Below are 23054 nucleotides of genomic sequence, written 5' to 3' on the forward strand. Positions count from 1 at the left end.
TATCTCTTTTATGAACAACAGGATGTTGACACGAAAGAAGAAATAGAGGGGGTTTCCGGGAAGTTGCGGTGGACCATAAAGATAATTATACCTTTTATGAAAAACAGGATGTTTACATGAAAGAAGAAATAGGGGGGATTTCCGGGAAGTCATGGTAAACCATGGAGATAACTATGTCTTTTACAAAAACAGGATGTATGCGAAATCAAAAATGGGAAATTTAAATATAACATGTATAATAAATCTATTTAATATCTTATAAATACAGCAAAAATCACATTATTTTTATGATATAAACTCCAAACAGCATAATCAAAGTAGCAAAATTCCACATGTTCGATATTATTATTGAAAGATAAAGCATTATCCATAATGATTAATTTAGCGTTTTCATTTTCAATAAAGTGTCCTTTTTCTTTTAAAAAACTTTTAAATTTATTATGAAATTCAAATACATCACTATTTCCAGCATAGAACGTATTTCCATTCCGATAGATTTTCCAGTTTATCGATAAATAATCACAATACATAATGAACTCAACATTTTCAAATAATTCAGTGTCCAGGTCTTCTAAATTTAATAGTTTCAACTCGATTTCAGAGTTTTCAGCATGTAGAATAATATCGTTTAAAAACACCTTCAATGCGCATCTAAATTCTTCCTGAGACATCATTTTATACATGTTTTCTTTTAGAAGTTAAATATGTAACTGATTAATTAATTTCAGAATTTTATGTATTTAAACATTTCATTTGCAAGGGATAACGGATGTGGTGTGGGACGGACATATATAAGTAAGGATGTATGATAGTAATTTTTTAATATTAGTAAAAATGAGTTCATATAAATTCCAACCAGTGTCTTTACGCGACATAGCATTAAAACGTATAAATTTAAGTGTAAATAACAGAGTGGGAATTTTAAGACTACATTTGTATTTACCCTGGGGGTTAGTATTAGCGCTATGGAACACCTGGGTTGAAGATAATTGGGATGAGATAGTGGGTGCATATGATCACAATATAAATTATGAAATGCTATGTATCGAACGGGAAACGTTTAATTATGAAATGAATCATCGGTGTATAAAAGCGCTATCATTCCATTTCAGTAGTTATAGGTAGGTAGGAGCAAATTAATGAATAAACAACGGATGCTAATTTTTATAAAAATTTCAAAGTGATGCAATCTTTGAAGATAATCAGCAGATATGTATGTGGTGGTGCTATTATAAAACAACGCATGGTGGGGTGTGTCATGATTGTATAAGGCGCTATAACATATATGTTAGAGGTTTCAAAGATTTTTTTGCGGAACGGCTGTTCGTAGTAGCATATGAAGAATGTAAAATCGATCATGAAATAGTTTCAACAGAAGAGTGTGGTGATACTATTCTAGAGTTTGGAAATTGGTGTAACTTTTGTTTAAGACGCCCCAACTTCAGGTTGCTATTAAAAACGGAATGCTCATCACATGTACATAGGATATTCAATGAAATGTAAATAAAACATGTTAAATAAAATAAGTTAAATAAAATATATTAATTAATTTCTTATATACAGGGTGAGTCAATAGTGCGGGGACGGAAGATAGTGGCTATACTATTGAAAATAAAAGAAATGTTTTTATGCCATCATATATTACCATCAAAGCTGTATCGATTAAAATTATTTTCAGCTATACAGGGTGTTTCACTATTCCAGGACCATACTCAACTTCATTTTTTTAAATGGAACGCTATGTATTTTTTTACATATTCTGATTTGCTGTCTTAAATGCTACGACTGCATATCTTGTTTTTAAATTTTGAATGCAAGGTTGCCAAGTTATTATTTTTTTTGTGAAAAAGTTTGAAAATTCAGGTGGTCACTTAAAATTCGTTATCTGCATTAATATTGAATATTGAAGATTGCAATTTGGGGTGTCGATAAACAAAGCTTGGGTCTTTCGAACACTGTTCATACTATTGGATATCATTGTACAGGGTGTTTAGCAAAAGCGATTAATTTATGCAATGTTTGGAGAACCATAACTTTGTTATTTTAAATGGAACACCCCGTATTTTTCTAAGGTTTCGGATAGCCTTATTAATTCTCTTTTATTTTTGTTAAGCATATGATATATCTAATACGTGTACTTTTTGAGAAAATTAGACTGTTTTAAAAATGTCAGTATAAACGTGATTTATTTACAAAATGTAGGCTATGGAACAACATTTTTGAACATATAAGTAAGTTTATGTCGAAAAAGATATAGGTGCAATACACAATATTAAAAAAAATACAATGAAGAATTAAGCAACAACCATTAACAAAACAAAATTAAAGTAAATGTTCAATATAGCCTCCTTGTTGTTGAACACAAGTTTCAATTCGTCTAAGAAATGAAACATTAACGTTCTGCAACATGTTTACGTTTATTGTTTCAAACGCATCGCGAATACGATTCATCATATTTGCTTTCGTCGTTGGTGGTTCTTCATATACCAAGCTTTTTACATATCCCCACAAAAAAAAATCTAATTTTGTCAAATCCGGAGAACGTGGTGGCCATCTAACAGGACCTCCTCTGCCTACCCACCGATCAACAAAAATTCTGTCTAAATGTCTTCTAACTATCCTACTATAGTGAGGTGGCGCACCGTCGTGCTGAAACCACATTCTTTGCCGAACGTTTAGTGGAACATCTCCTAAAAGTGCTGGCAGGTGATTTTCCAAAAAATTCCAATAAGATTCTCCGTTAACGTTTCCCTCGAAAAAATACGGCCCGATCAAACAAGATCCTACTATCCCTGCCCAGACATTTACAGACCATCGATGTTGGTGGTCTACTGGTCGTATAAAATGAGGATTGATAGTATCATAATAATGAAAGTTATGGCGGTTAACGTAGCCATTTTTGTGAAACGTTGCCTCATCGCTGAATAATAGATAATCAAAAAAATTATACTCTTGTTGAACTTTTTCTAATGCCCATTCCGAAAATTCTAGCCTTTTCTGGAAATCAGTTGCATCAAGTTCTTGTACTAATTGAATATGGTATGGATGAAATTTATATTTTCGTAAGATTCTTGAAACAGACGTTTGGCTGACGTTAAGCTCATTGCTTATTTTGCGTGTACTAGTGTGCGGGTTTTCAACTACCTTTAATAATACAGAAAGTTCGTTCTCTTCCCGAGTGGTTCGTTTCTCGCGATCTTTTTTTTCGTATTTGACGTGTCCTGTTCTTTCAAACCTTTCTTGAAGGTTTTCAAATGCTTCAACCCTAGGATGCCTACGCTCTGGAAATTGTTGAGCGTAAAGTCTAGAGGCAAGAAATGGATTTCGCTCTCCCGCACCCAAGAAATATACCATATCAATAAGTTCTTCTTGACTAAAATTCATTTTAATCAAACAACAGATTTTGGAAACACGTTATGAACAAACAAAGAGAAATCAAAACTTAATTGTTTGACACTTCGTATTGCTATAAAAATCTTTTCAAAGCCTACTTTTTTTTAATAAATCACGTTTATGCCGACATTTTTAAAGCAGTCTAATTTTCTCAAAAAGTACACGTATTAGAGATACCATATGCTTAACAAAAATGAAAGATAATTAATAAGGCTATCCGAAACCTTAGAAAAATACGGGGTGTTCCATTTAAAATAACAAAGTTATGGTTCTCCAAACATTGCATAAATTAATCGCTTTTGCTAAACACCCTGTACAATGATATCCAATAGTATGAACAGTGTTCGAAAGACCCAAGCTTTGTTTATCGACACCCCAAATTGCAATCTTCAATATTCAATATTAATGCAGATAACGAATTTTAAGTGACCACCTGAATTTTCAAACTTTTTCACAAAAAAAATAATAACTTGGCAACCTTGCATTCAAAATTTAAAAACAAGATATGCAGTCGTAGCATTTAAGACAGCAAATCAGAATATGTAAAAAAATACATAGCGTTCCATTTAAAAAAATGAAGTTGAGTATGGTCCTGGAATAGTGAAACACCCTGTATAGCTGAAAATAATTTTAATCGATACAGCTTTGATGGTAATATATGATGGCATAAAAACATTTCTTTTATTTTCAATAGTATAGCCACTATCTTCCGTCCCCGCACTATTGACTCACCCTGTATATTAATTTAATTTTATACAATACAATACTGTAATCAAACATAACAAATTAAAGATTTTATAAAATACTAAATGTGATGCGCTCATGGAGTCAGCGATAACGATCACATGGTCATCATTACCAACACCAGTAGCGATACCATAACTCCACCTGTAAAAAATATAAAATTAATTAAAAAGTAAAAAACTAACTACATCATCATTGCCTTCAACAGATAATGGTGGGAATAAAATGTGATTTCGGACCCCCAATGTTAAATCTTATGGGATTTTGGTCCAGAACGCCCATAGCTATACTGCACCGCAGAATTAACAGCGTTTGATTACTTCCTCTATAAAAAAATAAAATTAATTAAAAAGTAAAAAAACTAAGTCATCATCACCTTTAGTGGTTACGTCAACCATATCTAATGGGATAAGCGGCAGCAAAAATTACTCTTCCGGCTATAAATAAAATGAAATAAAAGTATAAAAGCCAACTGAATATAAAATAAAAATATATCAATTACCGCTGAATCGTTATCTGTGGTAATGTCTATTTCTATTACCACAGAATTAACAGCGCCTACACCACCACCGGCACCCGTCGTTAGATCGATCAATTCCTCTGTAAAAATAAAATTAATTAAAAAGTAAAAAACCAACTAAGTCATCATTACCTTCACCGGTTAAATCGACCATATCTAATGGGATAAGCGGTGGCGGTGGTAAAATTACTCCTCCGACTATAAATAAAAGTATAAAAAATTAATACAAAATTAAAGTAAAAAGAAAAAATACTTACAGAGTATAAAAAAATGAGATGGCATACCTCGCTCTCAGAAATTATTAAAAAATCTGTGGGGGTCACATAGCTATAAACTATGCGCCCCCCCTGCACGAGCGAGTCCTCCAAACCGCCATTAGTTGTTACAATCATAATGGGCTAAAAAATTAATATTACATATTGAAAAATTAATTCTAGTATAGGTATAACTTACATTTGGATGATGTAATTCACAAATCCCCCGGATTAGATCCCAGGGGATTGCCGCATATTCATTTGCGTTGTTATTGTTATTGTTCATGTTGCACTAAAAAACCTTCTTTAAACTAACTGTAAAAACATAAGACACGCTATTTATACCGAGAGATGATATCTAAAAAAATTAACGAAAACAGGAAGATTTGGTTTGAATATGAATCATTTTAATTATCTCCGGAAAACTCGGTTTCTATGGTTGTTAATATCAATTTGTTTATAAAATAAAATTGTCCTTGTAGATTTTTTAAAAAATTATAATTTATAAAACTTAAAAATTAAACAATATTATCTTTAGATATCCAACTATTATGTGTTGAATCAAAACCTAGCCATTTTACATATAGCATATTCTTTTTACGTTTTAACACTTTCTCAACAAGATATGCATCCGATTGTCTAGATTTTTGAAGTTCAAATTCATAAAACGCGCCTTTAATCGGCTGCCCGTTGATATCTTCCAATATATAGGTTACAGGATTTGTAATTTGCACTTTAACAATTTTAAATAATTCAGTAGTCCAGTTGGGTAAGTAGCCTTTATCGAAAACATGTTTATATTTACTAATTCGAACGACGTCGCCAATTTTAAATTTTCCTTTACCGGCAATCTTAATGTGGTTGTACACCGTTTTAAGTAGTTCGTTTTCAACGGATTTCGAATTAATTTGGGCTGGTGCTAACCTTGTGGTACTATGTTTTGTGTTGTTGTATTTTAATGTTACATCTTTTAAAGTTTGCAGCCATATATGATTTCCGTAAAGACTAAACAATTTATACAATTTTTGTTTTATAGTTCTAATAACACGTTCAGCCATCGAAGCTTTCATAACGCTGAACGTAGAATAATGGTTAATGTTAAATTCTTCCATCAATTTTTTAAATTGATTATTGTAGAATTCTTTACCGTTGTCCGTTTGTAGGTTGCGAGGCGTGCGATGTCCGTTTTCAGATAAGATTGTGCGTAACGCGTGAGTAACATCCGTGGCTGATTTGGTTTTTAGCGGTCGAGTCCATAGGTATTTTGAAAAACAATCGATAACAACTAGAATGTATTTATTTCCGGAATTAACTTTAGCGAACTCAATCATTTCAATAAGATCAGCTTGCCATTTCGATCCCCTTTAGTATAGTTCTTCGTCGAGGAAATATACGCCTAGTCGGACGATGTAGTTCTTCAACTATGGTCTCCTTTGCTTTGGATACTTTAGCCATTGATGGTATTATTCTTCTTCAATTCAAGGGATTCTACTATCCAGTTTATCAATACGTGATTTTAGATCCGCATCTAGGGAATCAATTCGCTTCTGAACATCCGTAATGCTATTTCGAATATTCTCGTTGGATGTTTTAACTGAGTTTACAATATCAAACAAAGTACCGTTGAAATATATGAATTCCTTATCTACCTCCACCTTATTTTCATCAATTTTAGTTTTAAGGTTTGGAATTTCAGCGCTAAGATTGTTTATCGTCGCAGATGATCAATGTATGTTTTATGATCAGTAATTTGCTTTTTAATGTTTATGATTTCGTTTGCACAGTTATTTATAGAGGTTTCGGTGAGATTTTTCAAATTAACGAAGTTTGAGCGATGATCTAAAGTAATTTCCGCTTTAGCTTTATCAATTTCCTTCAAGATTTCATCCTTATATTTCATACAAGTTTCATCTACATATTGTTTAAGTTTCTTATTAGTATCAATTATTTTATCAGCAACTTCCTTTAAGATTTTATTCTTACAAGTTTCATCCGCATATTGTTTAAGTTTCCTATTAGTATGGTCTATTTTATGCGCTGTTTTATTCTCTATATCCGTTATTTGTTTTGTAACATACATTATGAGATTATCTTCTAAATCTTTACAGTGTTTAGTAAATTCATTTTTAGTATCAATAAATAATTTTGTTGTTTCTAAAAACTTAACACCCCATTCTTTATCAATTTCATCCACGTTTTGTTTTATAGCACAATCATCAGCGGCTTCAGGTCGCTTAACGTTTGATAATTTTCGACCCTGAACATCATAATCACCATCGGCGGTCAAAGAGAATCCGATGTTTCGTTGAAATGCAAATCTACCACCTTCATCGCCACCATCTGATTTACTCCATGAAGTGCGACCAAATTTATCAATACTAACAACGGCTGAGTGCATTAGGAAATAATGTTGCTTTCTTTCAATTCCTCTATAATTGAAGTAATTTCATTGATATGTGAATTATTACCAGCCACTTGTGATGCATGCAACAATCTCAAACGATCTACCAATTCATTAACATCATCCCAGTATTTATACTGAATGGATTTACTGTTAACTTCTAGAAATTTATCCGAAATTCCTCGCCCCTCTCCATCCCCCACGTTAAATAGGGGTTTAATTATTTTAACATACTTGGATGATCTATTTCCCGTAATATAACCATTATACTCATAATTATGTCTATGCGCGCTGGTATATTGTAAAATCGCTTTATATTGTTTTAAATCATCATCTGTGTAGTGTTTAGGTTCCTTTAATTGTATGAGCTCATATAGACCGGGGGTAGCTTGAAATTGTTTTTCACCACCTATGATAATATGGGATGGCTTAAATTGAACTGCCTTCGATCCAATCTTCCATCCGTTATCGCCAGAGGAGCGCCGTATACCCATCCTATCATCAATAATCCCCCTTTTAAGATAATATTGCTGAATTTGGAGCGGTAAATTTTCAATTGAGGTCTCATCAGACTTTACTTTCGATTCAGGTGTTAGTAGTAATTTCCTTTTTTTCACACTAACTCCGGACAAGGTGGGGGTTTTAAATTCTTCGATTCCCTCATCATCAGGTTTTAACCCTATCGGTGGTGGTGGTGGGTAGTGGTGATGGAAATGTGTAGCTTTATTTCCATCGTTTAATTTATTAGTGATGTCCTTCAGCGGTTCAAGCAACGGTTGATGAAGTTTAGCGATGAGTTTATCATCTCTATCACGACCGAGTTTAAGAGCCAGATACTTTTTCTTAATATTATTCGTTATACTAATTATAGCTTTATCTCTTTCACGCATTGATTTCATAACATCCTTATTATTAGATCGATTATGTGATGGTGACATGTTTACATTGTGAAAACCTATGTATGAATAATTAAATTTAGTCTAGGTGGAGAAATTTATCCATTCCCATACGGTATCTACCATTTTTAATTTCAAAATCCTTCATAATAATCATCGGTGTGTACGGCCCACCATCATTCCAACACCGAATGCAAACCTCTTTGAAAACATCAAATTTCATATCGGTGTTAACGTGTTCATCATATACATGTTTCAAATTAAGCTCATCCTGTTTGAATAACATTAAAACGTTAGCGTTATCCCTAATTAAATGTTTAGGTATTCTCGTATAAGTTTGTGTAAGATAAAATGAATCAATGTTTTTATGTCTACCCATACAAAAAAACGCTCGAATCCTGTCTTGTTTATCACACGCTACGTCATCAAATATAAAGATTGAGTTCTCTTTAGCTTCAGCTGGATCGACAACTGATTCATTATCTGCAAAGCGATAAAGCCCCACATCTGGTAGCCGTTTTAAAACCTTTTCTAACAATTCATATTTCGGTTGATGTAGTGATTTAGAATAGATGTAAATGTTTTCAAATTTTAAACCATTTATATCGAAAATAAGATTTAGCATTAAATTTGTTTTCCCACATCCGCTTGGACCGCATACTATCGCCCGCAAACTATTCGGCATGAGCTCACCATGACGTTGACGTCGATCGGATGTAGATTGAGTCATCACCAGCCGATCTAGATCGATGGATGACATAGACAGCGATGGATGCTTTACAATGCGCATTATGCTACTAAATATGAAACACACCCCACATCAACTATATATTTGTTGGAAACTTTAAAATACCACCATTTCAATGTGATGTTCATACGTGATAACAGCATCATATCATCACCTACAACGTTAGGAGGAGGAGGTGGTTTTAATACGCTTATCAACAAACTACCAATCGAGTTACACGTTCCAGGCTATCAATTTTGTGGACCGGGCACAAAATTAAAGAAGCGTCTAGCACGTGGGGATACTGGTATTAACCCGCTAGATCGTGCTTGTAGAGAACACGATATAGCATATTCTAATAGTAATACTTTAGATCGACGTCACGAAGCCGATAAGCGTTTGGAGGAAAACGCTTGGGAAAGAGTTAAGGCTAAAGACTCAACGTTTGGTGAAAAGGCATCAGCTTGGATGGTTACAAACGTTATGAAAGCAAAACGAAAATTAGGCCTCGGCCATAAAAGGCGGAGTCGTCGTCAAACTAAACCAAAACCGCCGTCAACGGGCGTCTTAAAAAGAAAAATTTCGAAGAAAAAAAAACGATGTGAAAAAGAAAATATAATTCGAGGAGTAGAAAAAGGAGGAGCTTTAAAATATAAATCTAATAAACCGCTAGCATTTAAACGCACGCTTGTAAACCGCATAGTTAAAGATCTACCAAAATCTACTGATAATTTACGGGAAGCAGCTCAATTAGCGCTAAAGAGCGCTCGTATAGCCGTGAAAACTGTTGGTGGTAGGAAAAAAATAAAAATCCCTCGAGCAATACCGTTACCGATTAAAAGGGGAGGTATTCTTCCAATTTTACCTGCCATATTTGCTGGGCTTTCAGCCCTCGGAGCATTATCCGGTGGTACGGCAGGAGTGTATCGGGCTATAAAGAGTGGACAGGAGGCTAAAGAGAAATTAGAAGAGGCTGAACGGCATAATAAACAGATGGAAGCTATCGCAATAGGTAAATCGGGTAATGGTCTCTACATCAAGAAATATAAAAAAGGATTGGGTTTATATTTAAGTAAAAAAAAGAAACAAAAAAACTTGTAGATAGGCTACCCAACAGACCTCTAACAAATCTTGATATAATTCAATTCGTTAAAGCTCTAAAAATTTCAAATTTTCGCGGTGTATTTATGCGGAATGAATTACCTAAGAGCGGTCCTAAATATAAGGAATCAGCAGTTATAAATTTAGATGATCGAAACGGTCGCGGAACCCATTGGGTAGCCTATAAAAAGAATGGTAATCAAGCGTTGTACTTCGACAGCTATGGCGATCTTAAACCTCCCTTTGAACTACTGAATTATTTGAAAAATTGTCGAATTGTGTACAATCATGAAAATTTTCAAAAAGAGAACCCCTTTAACTGTGGACATTTATGTATAAATTTCCTGTTAAACACCGAAAACTCATCATTTGATTAAAAATGTCTCAAACGTTCACACTGGTTGGTAGAAAAAGCGAAATTTCTGAAGATTATTATCCACTAATAGATTTGAATCCTAAATTAAACTACTCTTTGGGGCTTATTGGATTCCACACCTACAATAGTATACCTAATATTGAAGAAGGAGTTAACAATATATTTTATTTTACTGAAGAAAACGCGATAAATTCCGCTCGACAAGCGATTATAGACGTGGGACCAGCAATAAATGTTATCACAATTCCTACAGGTTCTTACGAAATTACTGATATCGAGAAATATTTACAAAAAAAGATTCTACGAATTGTTGGTTTAGATGATACCGTTGACGATCCTAATAAGTATTTCACCCTCAAAGCTAATAATAATACCTTAAAGTGCGAATTAAAGAGCGATTATTTTGGGGTTGATTTTTCTAAGCCTAATACGTTAGCTTCGGTATTGGGGTTTTCCGAGGGTAGAACTCTACCTGCAGGTATAAAACACTACTCCGATCTCCCAGTCAACATAATTCGCGTAACAACCATTAGAGTGGAGTGTAATATAATTTCTGGGTCATACTACAACAGCAAGCTATCACATACTTTATACGAATTTGCTCCAACGGTGGATGCTGGTTTCAGTATAAATATTGAACCTAGGAACCCCATCTATTTACCAATCAATTCAGACAACGCGATATCGAACATCACAATTAGATTGCTCGATCAGCGTGGTAATTTGGTTAATTTTCGAGGTGAAGAAATAGTTGTTAGATTAGAATTGAAACGTACAATATAATGGGATTAATATTTTTGACGGAAGGCAGCAGCAGCGATCCTCAACGACATCAACATCCTTCGACTACAAAAAAACGTTATAACTCGATTGGAAAGAAGGGTTCTAGAGCAGTATACAAAAAGACATCATTGCGAGCGGACAACCGACGTTTCCTCGAGAAACTGGGTTATCATGTCAACAAAAAAATTAAATATATACCGCGAACCTATCACGGATAATTCCATAGCTAGAGAGGAAGTGCATAGCTATCATCCATCTACAAATTCTTTTGAAAACAATGATGTATTTATCATCGAGTTGAACCAAGAAGACGTCCTATTTTCATTTTTTGAAAGCTATCTACGCATCGAAGGTAATTTTACAAAAACTTTAGGTGATCCTGCTAATGATGTTATTCAATTAACACATAACCTACCAACTTTTCTATTTGAATACATCGCATTTGAGCATAATGGAACGGAAATTGAGCGGGTTCGAGAGCCAGGTTTAACATCACTCATTCGAACTCTACTCCAATTAAACGATGTGGAGTGTAAAACTTTAGAAATCGCTGGTTTAAAATGGCCGCCTGAAGGAGATCTACCAACGGTGGATGCAAACAACAATTTCATGTTTCAAATACCACTTAGTCATATATTCGGTCTATTCCGAGATTATAATCACATTATGCGAGGACGTTTTAAATTCAGATTTGTTAGAAGTCGGACGGACTCTAATTGCTACAAAGCCACATCAAACGTCAAAACAAAACCTAGTAGTGCAAAGTTTGCTATAAAAACGGTTACATTGTTAGCAAAACATGTCTATCCTAGCCCAACGATAAAAATGAAGCTTTTAGATGGTTTAAATAAAAATTCAAATATTCTAGTACCATTTCGTAAATGGTCCTTTTACGAGCTACCATCAATGCGAAAAGGTAATAAGGAGATATGGTCGGTCACATCAACGTCCAACAGGGGTCGACCTCAATACGTTATAGTTGGGTTTCAAACTAAGAGAAAAGATCACGTCGCTTCCGACTGCACTTTCTTCGATCACTTAAACATCGTTGATCTTAAAGTATATCTTAACTCATACTGTTATCCGTTCGAATCTATGAATTTAAACTTCGCAAAGGAAAATTATGTGGAATTATATAAAATGTACACCGAGTTTCAACCCTACATTTGGGAATCTTCGCGAAAACAGCCGCTTATGGATTTCAAAAGCTTTAAAGAGAGATCGTTGTTTGTTGTTGATGCTACAAAAAATAATGATGAAGAAGCAGCGCCATCTACTTCATGTGAAGTACGTATTGAAATTCAAAGCGATATGGATTTTCCGCCTGATACGAAGGCTTACTGTCTCTTGATACAAGAATCCATGTATGCATATAAACCTTTAAGTGGGGAGGTATCTATCATTATAAATTAAAGTGCGCTTACTTACCGCATGCTAGTTTACATCAAGATGTTCAAAAGAGCGATCGCAGACCTTCAAGGTTTTCATATTAATTCAGACTTTATGGTAAAAGAGTTTACACTTCTTGATCTCACTAGTGATTATGTGGTGCATCTAAACTTGAAGTCTGACATACCATACCAAAGGTTATCTACACAAGATCAGCGATCGGTGAGATATTTAGAGCGTAATCACCATAAATTATCGTACAACGATGGATGGATGGAACAATCAGATGGTTTAAATATAATTGATGATTTATTATCCAATTATAATCAAATTTACGTTAAGGGTAATCAAAAAGCCCATTTTTTGGAAGCGCGCGCTGGTAGATGTATTATAACCGATATTGGAGTCGAATTTGATGAAGACAGTACCAATAAATTAAATTTAACCATCACTCCGTGCTGGTTCCACATTAGTGCCCCAGCAATCTGTTCTCAAAACAATGTGTTTATTTTAAAAAAATTTTTGTGTAGTACCCGCTCTAGAGATGTATGCTGTTAATCGTTCGCTCTAGATATTGTGTTAATTTTAAAAAATTTTTGTGTAGTACCCGCTCTAGAGATGTATTCTGTTAATCGTTCGTTCTAAAGATGTATATATTGGTAAATTCTATGTAAATAAATAAATATTACTTTTTTATTGGAAACTATTTTTTTATTTTATCCATAATAATTATATAAATCGATAACCTCTTGATATTTAATCATTTACTCACTAACTCTCACACAGTGTAGACGTGGAAAAAATTTTTAAATATGAAGGTATTATTGTTGATTCTTTGGATGTATATGTTAAGACATATCACGGGGTTGCTAACCGAGCATGAAGTGGAAATTTATAATATTCTAGATAAGTATGGTTATATCAGACAAGATGCTAATGCTGGTACTGGTAAAATAAGCGTGCATAAAACTGAGAATGAAATGTTGAGGGATGGTATAAATAATTTCCAAAAATATTTTAATCTCCCAATCACAGGACAAGCAAATTTTGACACCTTGGAGTTACTTTGGACGCCTAGATGTGGTAATGTGGATTTATTCGAAAATTTAAGTTCCAAACCAATCACGACTCGAAGATGGAATCTATCAACACTTAGATGGAATGTATACACATCTTCATATCCCGGTTTTACAACCGTGGTGGAAAGAGCCTTTAACGTTTGGTCTAAATACATTAACGTAAAGTTTGAAAGGACGTTTGCGGGCGCTAATATTTTAATAGGTTTCCTATCGAAAAATCATACGTGTATACGAAATTCAACGATATATTGTCGGAGTTCTTTAGATGGTAAAGGGCGCGTGTTAGCTCACGCATACTATCCACATATTAAAAAATCCAAAGTTGAAATTCATGTAGATTTAGATGAAGATTGGGATATAACCAATACCACAATAGAAGGTAAACATAACCTATTTCTAGTTATGGTGCATGAAATAGGGCACGCCTTAGGATTACATCATAATGTACGACTCAACTCGGTGATGCATCCGATTTATGGTAACATAAATATTGAAAATTTCACGTTAAGTCGTGAAGATATTTATAATATACAACAATTATATGGAAATTCAACAGAAAGTGTAACCACCACCACTGTTAATCCAACTCCTACGTTAAATACAACACCCCCCGCCTATATTACACATTCCCTAACATCTACATCTTCAACACCAACATTGTCGAATCTAGCACACGCGGAGGTATGTGATGTGGACAATAAGTTTTCAGGATTTTTAATTTACAATAAACAAATTTATGTATTCTATAAACAATGGGTTTGGTTAATCGATCTAAAAACAAAAAAACCAATTTGGTCTAAACCTGTAAACATTGTGGATTGGATACGTCCTTTAAGAGGGGTTTTAAAAGAGGATGATGATTATGTAGTTTCGATAGGTCCTAACGGTCAATTTATATTTATCATACGTGATACAATCTATATAATTGAAATTGCTAGTATAACCATACGCTATAAATGGAAATTTTCAGAAACTGATTTAGGTTTAAATGATCAATCTAAGGTTAGAGGTGTTGTAACGAGTAATTATGGATTAACATATATATTTTTTGATGATATTTATGCGATTGGGGTGGATGAGTCATTTTACAATAGAAACAAAATTATTACATCAGTTGTCGATCTATTTCCTGGGATGCCAACGAAATTTAATGGAGTATACAAAACACCTGATGGTTTATTGAATTTCATCGTTGGAGATAAAATTATTCGTTATGATGAATATTTAAAGGAAGTTACAGATAGTTTAGATAAAAGTTTATTTATTTTAGGTATATCTTGCCCCTATAAATCTCTATTAGATCAACTTAAATATGTATTATCTGCGATCATTTCATACAAACTACCAATTCCCGCTGAATATTAAAAAATGTTTGACATGAAATATAAAGGAGTCAACATCGATCAATCGATTTAGTTTACATTCAATCTCTTTGCGAAATGGATGCTACCAGCATTTGTAAAATTTCTGATGAAATCTCTTACTGGACCTCACTGAATAAACAGTGGAAACAGTCTCAGGCTGCTATAGAGAAAGAAAATAAATTTATTGGTGAGACGGACTTTTCCACTGAAAATTTTTGTATTAAAGTTGGAATTAGTGCTGCGAGAGGTTTTATAACCTGTGTAAAATTAACCTCAAAATTAATTGAATCCCAAAATCATTTAATCACATTGCTGAGGGATGATTGGATGATATTAATAAATACGCTTAAGCTCATCCACTTCAATTTAAACTTTTCATATGAAACAATCCCATTAGCTGAAGGAATTCTTAGAGTTGCTGCTAACGATGGTGTAGATGGTGATAATTATATTCACATAACATATGAACATGAAGATGGTGATGATGTTGATGATGTGGGATCTAAAAATAGATATTTTATACCAATAATGCTAACCTTGGAAGATGTGCGTGAAATTTTATCCAAGACGGTTTTAATTTCATACAAATTGAATATATTGGATAATTTAAATCTTAAAAATTATATACATTTTATAATGGCCTCATCTTCCTCATCATCTAAGTTTTCAAAGGATAAGTTGGATTTAGTTAGACGATTTTGTTCGGAAAACATATGTGAGATTAACTTTTATGTGATGCAATATTTGGAAATGTCGTGCAAACCACATGATGACAATAACACCTCCCCCCACACACACACATAAAAGCCGGCTTATGCGACCTAATGCGTCACTTTAATACTAGTTCCTACAATAACAAAGTGTACAATGTTTTCATGCGAATTCTGTAATCAAGTATTCACTTTAAAGAAAAATCTTTTACGCCATTTGCAAAATGTAAATCATGGTTTGATGGATGTGGGACCTACACCTTCAACATCCGCTGTGGATGTTCCTGGACCTATACCTTCAACATCCGCTGCCGATGTCGTTGATGTTGCGGCTACAACCTCTTCAAGCTCTAAGTTTAAGGAATGTGGAATCTGCGCTAAAATGTTCCCATCAATTTCAACACTTCGAGCGCATCTTTGCGCTGAACATGTATCTCCGGTTGATGGTGAAAACGATGCGGAAATGATAGCTACATGTTTTAAAAACCGCATCGCCGTTTATAGAGTGAAAGGTGCAACGCGCGATGATGACATACCATCATACTTAAAGAAATGTGGTAATGTTGTATTTAGATTAATTATGGATAGTATAGGTAAATTTAATTCTATTAAAGTTCAAATTGAACTATTAGCATTTTTCATTAAATCCGATCCAGATGAAAACGGTGATGATAACTTAGAGGGTGTGCTTGTTTCGGAAAAAAATTTTAATTCAAAATTTAAAGTTATTACACCTACTACGGAGTTGGATGCGGTGTACAATGACATGACTCGTGATATTTTAAATCAGAGTGAGGAGTTTCAGGAGCGTGGATCTGGTTGGGCTTTCTTAGCTATATCCAACCTTCTGCTTAATATCAATAAATATGAGCCGCTGTCTGGGTCATCATACATCCGACTTCCAGAGCAAATCGCTAAAAAACATGCATGTATCAATATTAAAAACTATGATGATGATGCATGTTTAGCGTGGTGTTTGACAGCGGCCCTCTATCCCACCGATTTTACTCAGGATCGGATTTCTAGCTATCCACATTATAGCACAGTACTTAATTTAAATGGTATAATGTTCCCAGTTCATTTAAAGGACTTAGTTAAAATAGAATTAATGAATAATTTAAGTATTAATGTTTATGAATTAGTTGTAGATAATTATGGTGGATGCACGGTGGAAGGACCAATTTATTTTACTAAACGACGTCGGGATATACATATTAATCTCCTATATTTATTTAAAAACGGTATAGGTCATTTCGTTTTAATAAAAAACCTATCACGACTTATTTCTAGTCGGCTTTCAAACCACGAACATGCGAATTACATATGTGATGGTTGTTTATTACGATTTCCATCCGTTAATAAGCTGCAGGTACATCAACTTAATGATTGTAACCATAAAATGACCATCATACCATCGAAAGATGTAAAACCAACACCAAATTTTTTTGGACAATTAACCCCGCAAAATATTTTAGAATTCAATAACTATAAATTCACTCAAATGTGCCCGTTTGTGATTTATGCGGATTTTGAGGCTCTTTTACTACCGATCCAGCATTGTGAACCCAATTCAACCCAATCTTTCACCGAAAAAATTGAGATGCATTTACCCTATAGTTTCGCATATTACATAGTATCCACAGTGGATGATAGTTATAATAAATTTGAAACTTACACGGGTCCTGATGCATCACAAGTTTTTATCACAAAATTACTTAACGATACTAAATTTATCTATAGCGAATACTTTAAAACCGTAAAACCTATGCTACCTTTAACGACTGAAGAGCAACATAATTTCGATATTGCACAATTTTGTTTCATTTGTCAAAATCCTTTCACAATAGACCAAACTAAGGTGCGGGATCACTGTCACATAAGTGGTAGATATCGCGGGCCGGCTCATACAAACTGTAATCTAAATTATAAACTTCAACATTTCGTTCCAGTATTTTTCCATAATTTTAGCGGTTATGATTGCCATTTATTTATCAAAGAAATAGCTAAACTTGGTGATGGGCTTGATGTATTACCTAACAATAAAGAGAGATACATCAGTTTTAGTAAAAGGGTGCTTGTTGATAGAGTTGAAAAGGAAAATAATCAGTTTGAAGATGTTTTTATGAAACTAAAATTTCTGGATTCGTTTAGATTTATGGCATCTTCATTAGATTCTTTAGTCAGCACTCTCGATAATTGTGATTTTAAAAATGTGCGTAAATTTTTCCCACACAACAATCAATTTAAATTATTAACTAAAAAAGGAATATTTCCATATAATTACATGAACTCTTTTGATAAACTTAATGATACAGTTCTACCCTGTAAAGATGCGTTTTTCAATAAACTCACTTTAGAAGCTATAACCGATGAACAATATTTACACGCGCAAACTGTGTGGGAAACATTTATGTGTCAAACTCTAAAAGACTATTCGGATCTATATCTAAAGTCGGATGTTCTTTTACTTGCTGATGTTTTCGAAAAATTTCGGCAAGTTTGTTTTAGAACATACGGTTTGGATCCTGCGAATTATTATACCGCTCCTAGTCTTTCGTGGGATTCAATGTTGAAATTTACAAAAATTAAATTGGAATTACTAACGGATATAGATCAAGTTCACTTTATTAAAAAAGGTATTCGTGGTGGTATTTCTCAATGTTCATTACGTCATGCCAGAGCTAATAATAAATTTATGGAACATTTTGATACTAATTTACCCTCAAATTTTTTAATGTATTGGGATGCCAACAATTTGTATGGGTGGGCGATGTCGCAACCTATGCCTGTTGGTGAGTTCACGTGGTTAAATGAAAACCAAATTCGAAATTTCAATTTTAATGATGTATCCGATTGCTCTGATTTTGGCTATATTTTAGATGTGGATGTTGAATACCCTAAAAATTTACACGTTCTACATAACGATCTACCTTTTCTACCTGAAAACATAATCCCACCTAATGGTAAATGTGAAAGTGATAGACGTTTAATCCCGAATTTATTAAGCAAGAAAAATTATATTATACATTATAGAAACTTAAAGCAAGCTGTCGCTCATGGCCTTAAAGTTAGTAGTGTGAATAGAGTTTTATCGTTTAAGCAGTCGGCTTGGTTAAAGTCTTACATTAACAAAAATACAGAATTACGTCAGATGGCAAACAATTCATTTGAGAAAGATTTTTTTAAATTGATGAATAATTCTGTATTCGGGAAAACAATGGAGAACGTTGATAAGCGAGTTGATGTAAAATTAGTCACTAGCTGGGATGATGTTCATACAGGTGGTCGTGGTCGACCACGACTTGGAGCGCGTAGTTTAATTTCAAAGTTAAATTTTAAAAGTATAAAAATTTTCACTAAAACGTTTTCAGCTATTGAGATGGAGCGGCTTCACGTAATTTACGATAAACCTCTATACATAGGTTTTACCGTTTTAGAGCTATCAAAATTATTAATGTATGATTTCTACTACGCTTATTTAAAGCCGAAATATGGTGAAGATATTCGGTTATGCTATATGGATACCGATAGCTTCACCGTTCAAATTTATACAGATGACATTTATAATGAGGTTAAATTGAATTTAGATAAATTTGACACATCGAATTATAGTCCAGATAACCAGTTTAACATCCCGCTCCAAAATAAAGCTGTTTTAGGACTCATGAAAGATGAGAATTGTGGTAATATAATGCTGGAATTCGTCGGTTTAAGGTCAAAGGTGTATGCGAATCGTGTTTCAGGTGAACGTATTACAAAAAAATCGAAAGGGGTTAGAAAGGCTATTGTTAAACGTAAAATCACTTTTGAAAATTATTTAGATTGTTTGAGTACGAAATCGGTTTTATTTAAAAAACAGCTCATCTTCAGAAGTTTCAATCATGACATTTTTACCGTTTTAAAGAATAAATTGGTCCTATCACCTTATGACTCTAAGCGATGGATTGATTCTGATTATATTAATACATTAGCTTGGGGTCACCACAATATTATTAATAATAGATAAGTATTTATTTATGTAATCTATATAACTTTATGATACATACATGTTATCTATATTGCTTTGCGGTTTTTATAGCGATAAAATATGTATAAAATCTCGCAACGTTATTTTCATAATTTTAGTTTAAGTTTTAATTCAAATCTAACCAGTCGTCGCCGCGTTCGCATACATACACCACAACTATGAACTCGACAATATTTTACACTATACTACATGGAGTTTTATTAATTAAATTTCCTACTGAAGTTAAAAACGTATCAATTTCTTTCATTAGTGATTATACCAGTAAACCTGCTAGTGATAATGATTTAAAATGGTTGAAAATGATGAAGCCGAACACTACCACCGTTGATTGTGATGACTATGGGGATGATAGCGTTTTTCAAATTGTTCCCCCCAATACCACATTCAGTGAGATTATTACTTTTAAGTTGCGGTACACGTTAGAAAATAATAATGTTATTAATGGAAATTGGACATCGATCTTATACAATACCAATACTATTTCATTGTGTTATATTAATAGGATACTTCTTATAGCCGCCTCAGTAATTATATTTATTACCATTAGTTATAGTTGTATATTTTTTCCACTTGTCGTACGTCAAAGTTGTATGATTTTCTCAACAATGATTTTAGATTGTATTAAATAAAATTGTTTAACTGTTATTTACTTAATTCGTTTTAATTTAACCCATCAACACCACCCCACCGCTAGGTGCCTGCATGCACTCGCGGGCCGGAAGGTGCTTCACCCCCACCACAACAGAAACCTACATTACTCACACCGCCGACACTCTCCAACAGATGGCCTTCACCCCCACCACAACAGAAACCTACATTACCCACACCGCCGACACTCTCCAAAAGATAGGCTTCACCCCCACCACAACAGAAACCTACATTACCCACACCGCCGACACTCTCCAACAGATGGCGCACTCCATGACGTCATACATTACGTCACACACTTATCTCTGTCGTCACACGTGACGTGGGAGCCATTTCCGCTCCAGAACCGGCATTACTATACTACTTACAATAGTTCTATTTACATTATAATCTTCTGAAACATTAGTTGCTATAAAATTTTAATTAGGACTCAAAGGTGTTTGACAGACAGCACGTTTGTTATTGTCATATCTAGTTTTTAAATATAAGTGATTTCTAATCAAACTACCTCAATCCTCTTTTTCAATAAGAAAGGTTCTGCCTCTAATTCTCCTAAGTCTCTTCCTCTTCTGTCCTCAAAATCACTACCCCACACTGCTAGCACTTTTACTATTACTATCTACACAAAAAATTATTTTTGGTTTATTATATTTTAAATTTAAATCAACAATTATTTTTTCAAATTCACTTAATATAGATTTAAATTCACTTAAATGTCTTTCTTCCGGTGGAACATAAACCGATACTGCTAAAAAACATAAATTATTTGTTTTAATTTCTAAAACTGTAAAATAAACGTCGGTTAAATCTGAATGAACAATTGCCATTAATCTATTATCTGTGATTAAAATAGCACTACGTATTGGTTTATTATCCACCGGAAAACCATTAAAAATTTTATATTTCCTACTAATACCATATAGTTCCTCCTTAACGACCCAAGGTTTTTGTAGAAAAACTATATGAATATTATTCCTAGAAATATAATCCATTAAATTAAATGTAGAATGTTTGCCTCTTCCTAAATTAATCTGAACACAATTTATATTAATTATTTCATTATTCATAATCTATCTTCTTATTAAATTCTATAAAAAATTTCTTTAACGACAAACATTCCTTAGAAAAACAACTATGTTTTATATCTCTTGAAATCCTATTTCTAATACATGCAATACATTTTTTCTCTTTTGAAATACATTTCCTAACATCGTGTTGCCCTCCACAATTTTTGCATAATTGAACATCTTTGCAATTATCTGATTTATGGCCAATTCGAAGACATTTAAAACAATGTAAAATTGATCTATCATCTACTTTGCATCTATTCCAACCAATATTTAAACCATCTTTAATAATAATCCTCAATTTACCTGTAACTTCTACTACTACATGTTTACTAAATTTATTTTCTTTACCTTTAAAAACTCTTTTAATTTTAATTTCCTTTTCTAAATCTTTTATATCCTTATAATTTTCTCTAATGATTTCATTCTGTTTAAATAAACAATCTAAAATATCATCCTCCTTCATATCATTACTTATTCCAAAAATTACCATACGTGGTTTAAATTTTCTAATCTCTTTAATTTCTGCTTTTCCAACTTTTTTTGTCACTGCTAATTTTAATTTATCTACATCAGTTTTGTTTTTACATTCGATAAAAACAGTTCCATTTTTATTAGAAGTGACTCTTTTAACATTGATTCCTTTTTCAACAATATTCACATTTTTAATTATTTTATTTTTTAAATTTTCACCCTTATTTATAGAGGTTGATTTAATACAAACAATTGGTCCGCTTTTATTAATATCACAGCTTTTAATATTTTTGATACTTTTCTTAGTAACGGAAGCAAAACTACGACTAAAAGAATTTGTCCACACAAATGATGGCCTTACCTGATTTTAATTCCTCAATTTCTTTTCTTAATACTACAATTTCCATTTTAAATTCCTCAGATTATTTTCTCACCTCTTTTAATTCTTCAACTTGTTTCCTCATATTTTCAATCTCCATTTTATGTTCATCAGATTGCTTCCTTACTTCTCTCACAACACCATTCTGCTCTGCTACCAAGTCTCCTAACGAGTTAATTAAAAACCTCGCCCTTTTCCTATTCTCCACCGTTAATGTTTCGGATTTAACAGGAATAAGTTCGAATAAATGAGTAGTTCTTCCTTAATCCGTAACTACCGTGCCGCAATATTGTTACGTACTCACCGTCGGGCGGTCTGGGAGACCGCCAATTTGAAAAAGCGATTAGAATGAAACCACAACAATATAAACGATACTTTTGTGGTTTTAATTTATTGATTATGTTTTAATTTATGTATGACTTGAAAAATTAGACAAAATCTTCATAAAGTTTATTGATATGATAATAGCCAAAAACAAATATAAAATATCAAATAAAATGAAATAATATTCTCAAAATCAAAGACAGGTTAAACAAATCTGCCTTGAATACAGGATGACATACAGGATGTTGGCATTTTGTACATGCGTATGCAGTCTTCCTTTTCTTTACACGTTTTTCGCTTAGTTAGCTTTCTTTCTGGTAACGTCTGTTCTACGTTTGGTTGTGGAGCCGGTGGAGTCTTTTTATTCAGAATTCTACCTATTATATATTTGACGTAAG

General features: G+C 33.3%; 5 protein-coding genes and 1 long non-coding RNA gene across 7 annotated transcripts; 4 read left to right on the forward strand and 2 right to left on the reverse strand.

Annotated features, from left to right (window-relative positions):
• Window positions 1-2322: 2322 nt before the first annotated feature.
• LOC139432750 (histone-lysine N-methyltransferase SETMAR-like) lies at window positions 2323-3384 on the reverse strand. Its single transcript, XM_071201518.1, has one exon. The coding sequence runs from the start codon at window positions 3382-3384 to the stop codon at window positions 2323-2325; it is 1062 nt and encodes a 353-aa protein (XP_071057619.1).
• Window positions 3385-4363: 979 nt separating this feature from the next.
• LOC139429129 (uncharacterized) lies at window positions 4364-4938 on the reverse strand. Of its 2 annotated transcripts, XR_011639839.1 has the most exons (5): window positions 4915-4938; window positions 4790-4855; window positions 4640-4737; window positions 4514-4574; window positions 4364-4462 (listed from the first exon to the last, which is right to left on the reverse strand). It is a non-coding gene; the product is annotated as an uncharacterized lncRNA (long non-coding RNA). The 2 variants fall into 2 exon arrangements; XR_011639838.1 differs by having other exon boundaries at window positions 4640-4855.
• Window positions 4939-8619: 3681 nt separating this feature from the next.
• LOC139429131 (uncharacterized) lies at window positions 8620-10120 on the forward strand. Its single transcript, XM_071194621.1, has one exon. It carries the CDS (start codon window positions 8981-8983, stop codon window positions 10034-10036), a length of 1056 nt encoding a protein of 351 aa, XP_071050722.1. The 5' UTR covers window positions 8620-8980; the 3' UTR covers window positions 10037-10120.
• Window positions 10121-11366: 1246 nt separating this feature from the next.
• Window positions 11367-12608, forward strand: LOC139432751 (uncharacterized). Its single transcript, XM_071201519.1, has one exon. It carries the CDS (start codon window positions 11367-11369, stop codon window positions 12606-12608), a length of 1242 nt encoding a protein of 413 aa, XP_071057620.1.
• A 788-nt stretch (window positions 12609-13396) lies between these two features.
• LOC139432752 (macrophage metalloelastase-like) lies at window positions 13397-15028 on the forward strand. The gene has a single exon (XM_071201520.1). It carries the CDS (start codon window positions 13397-13399, stop codon window positions 15026-15028), a length of 1632 nt encoding a protein of 543 aa, XP_071057621.1.
• Window positions 15029-15894: 866 nt separating this feature from the next.
• LOC111416307 (uncharacterized) lies at window positions 15895-19743 on the forward strand. Its single transcript, XM_023048283.2, has one exon. The coding sequence runs from the start codon at window positions 15895-15897 to the stop codon at window positions 19741-19743; it is 3849 nt and encodes a 1282-aa protein (XP_022904051.2).
• Window positions 19744-23054: the final 3311 nt, after the last annotated feature.

The sequence above is a fragment of the Onthophagus taurus genome, chromosome 2 (assembly GCF_036711975.1).
Source record: "Onthophagus taurus isolate NC chromosome 2, IU_Otau_3.0, whole genome shotgun sequence".
In the NCBI taxonomy this organism is placed as follows: domain Eukaryota; kingdom Metazoa; phylum Arthropoda; class Insecta; order Coleoptera; family Scarabaeidae; genus Onthophagus; species Onthophagus taurus.

Bases quoted from the DNA above. Each gene is read 5' to 3' on its own strand.
- LOC139432750 (XM_071201518.1), bottom strand. From the start codon at position 3,384: ATGAATTTTAGTCAAGAAGAACTTATTGATATGGTATATTTCTTGGGT.
- LOC139429131 (XM_071194621.1), top strand. From the start codon at position 8,981: ATGCTTTACAATGCGCATTATGCTACTAAATATGAAACACACCCCACA.
- LOC139432751 (XM_071201519.1), top strand. From the start codon at position 11,367: ATGTCAACAAAAAAATTAAATATATACCGCGAACCTATCACGGATAAT.
- LOC139432752 (XM_071201520.1), top strand. From the start codon at position 13,397: ATGAAGGTATTATTGTTGATTCTTTGGATGTATATGTTAAGACATATC.
- LOC111416307 (XM_023048283.2), top strand. From the start codon at position 15,895: ATGTTTTCATGCGAATTCTGTAATCAAGTATTCACTTTAAAGAAAAAT.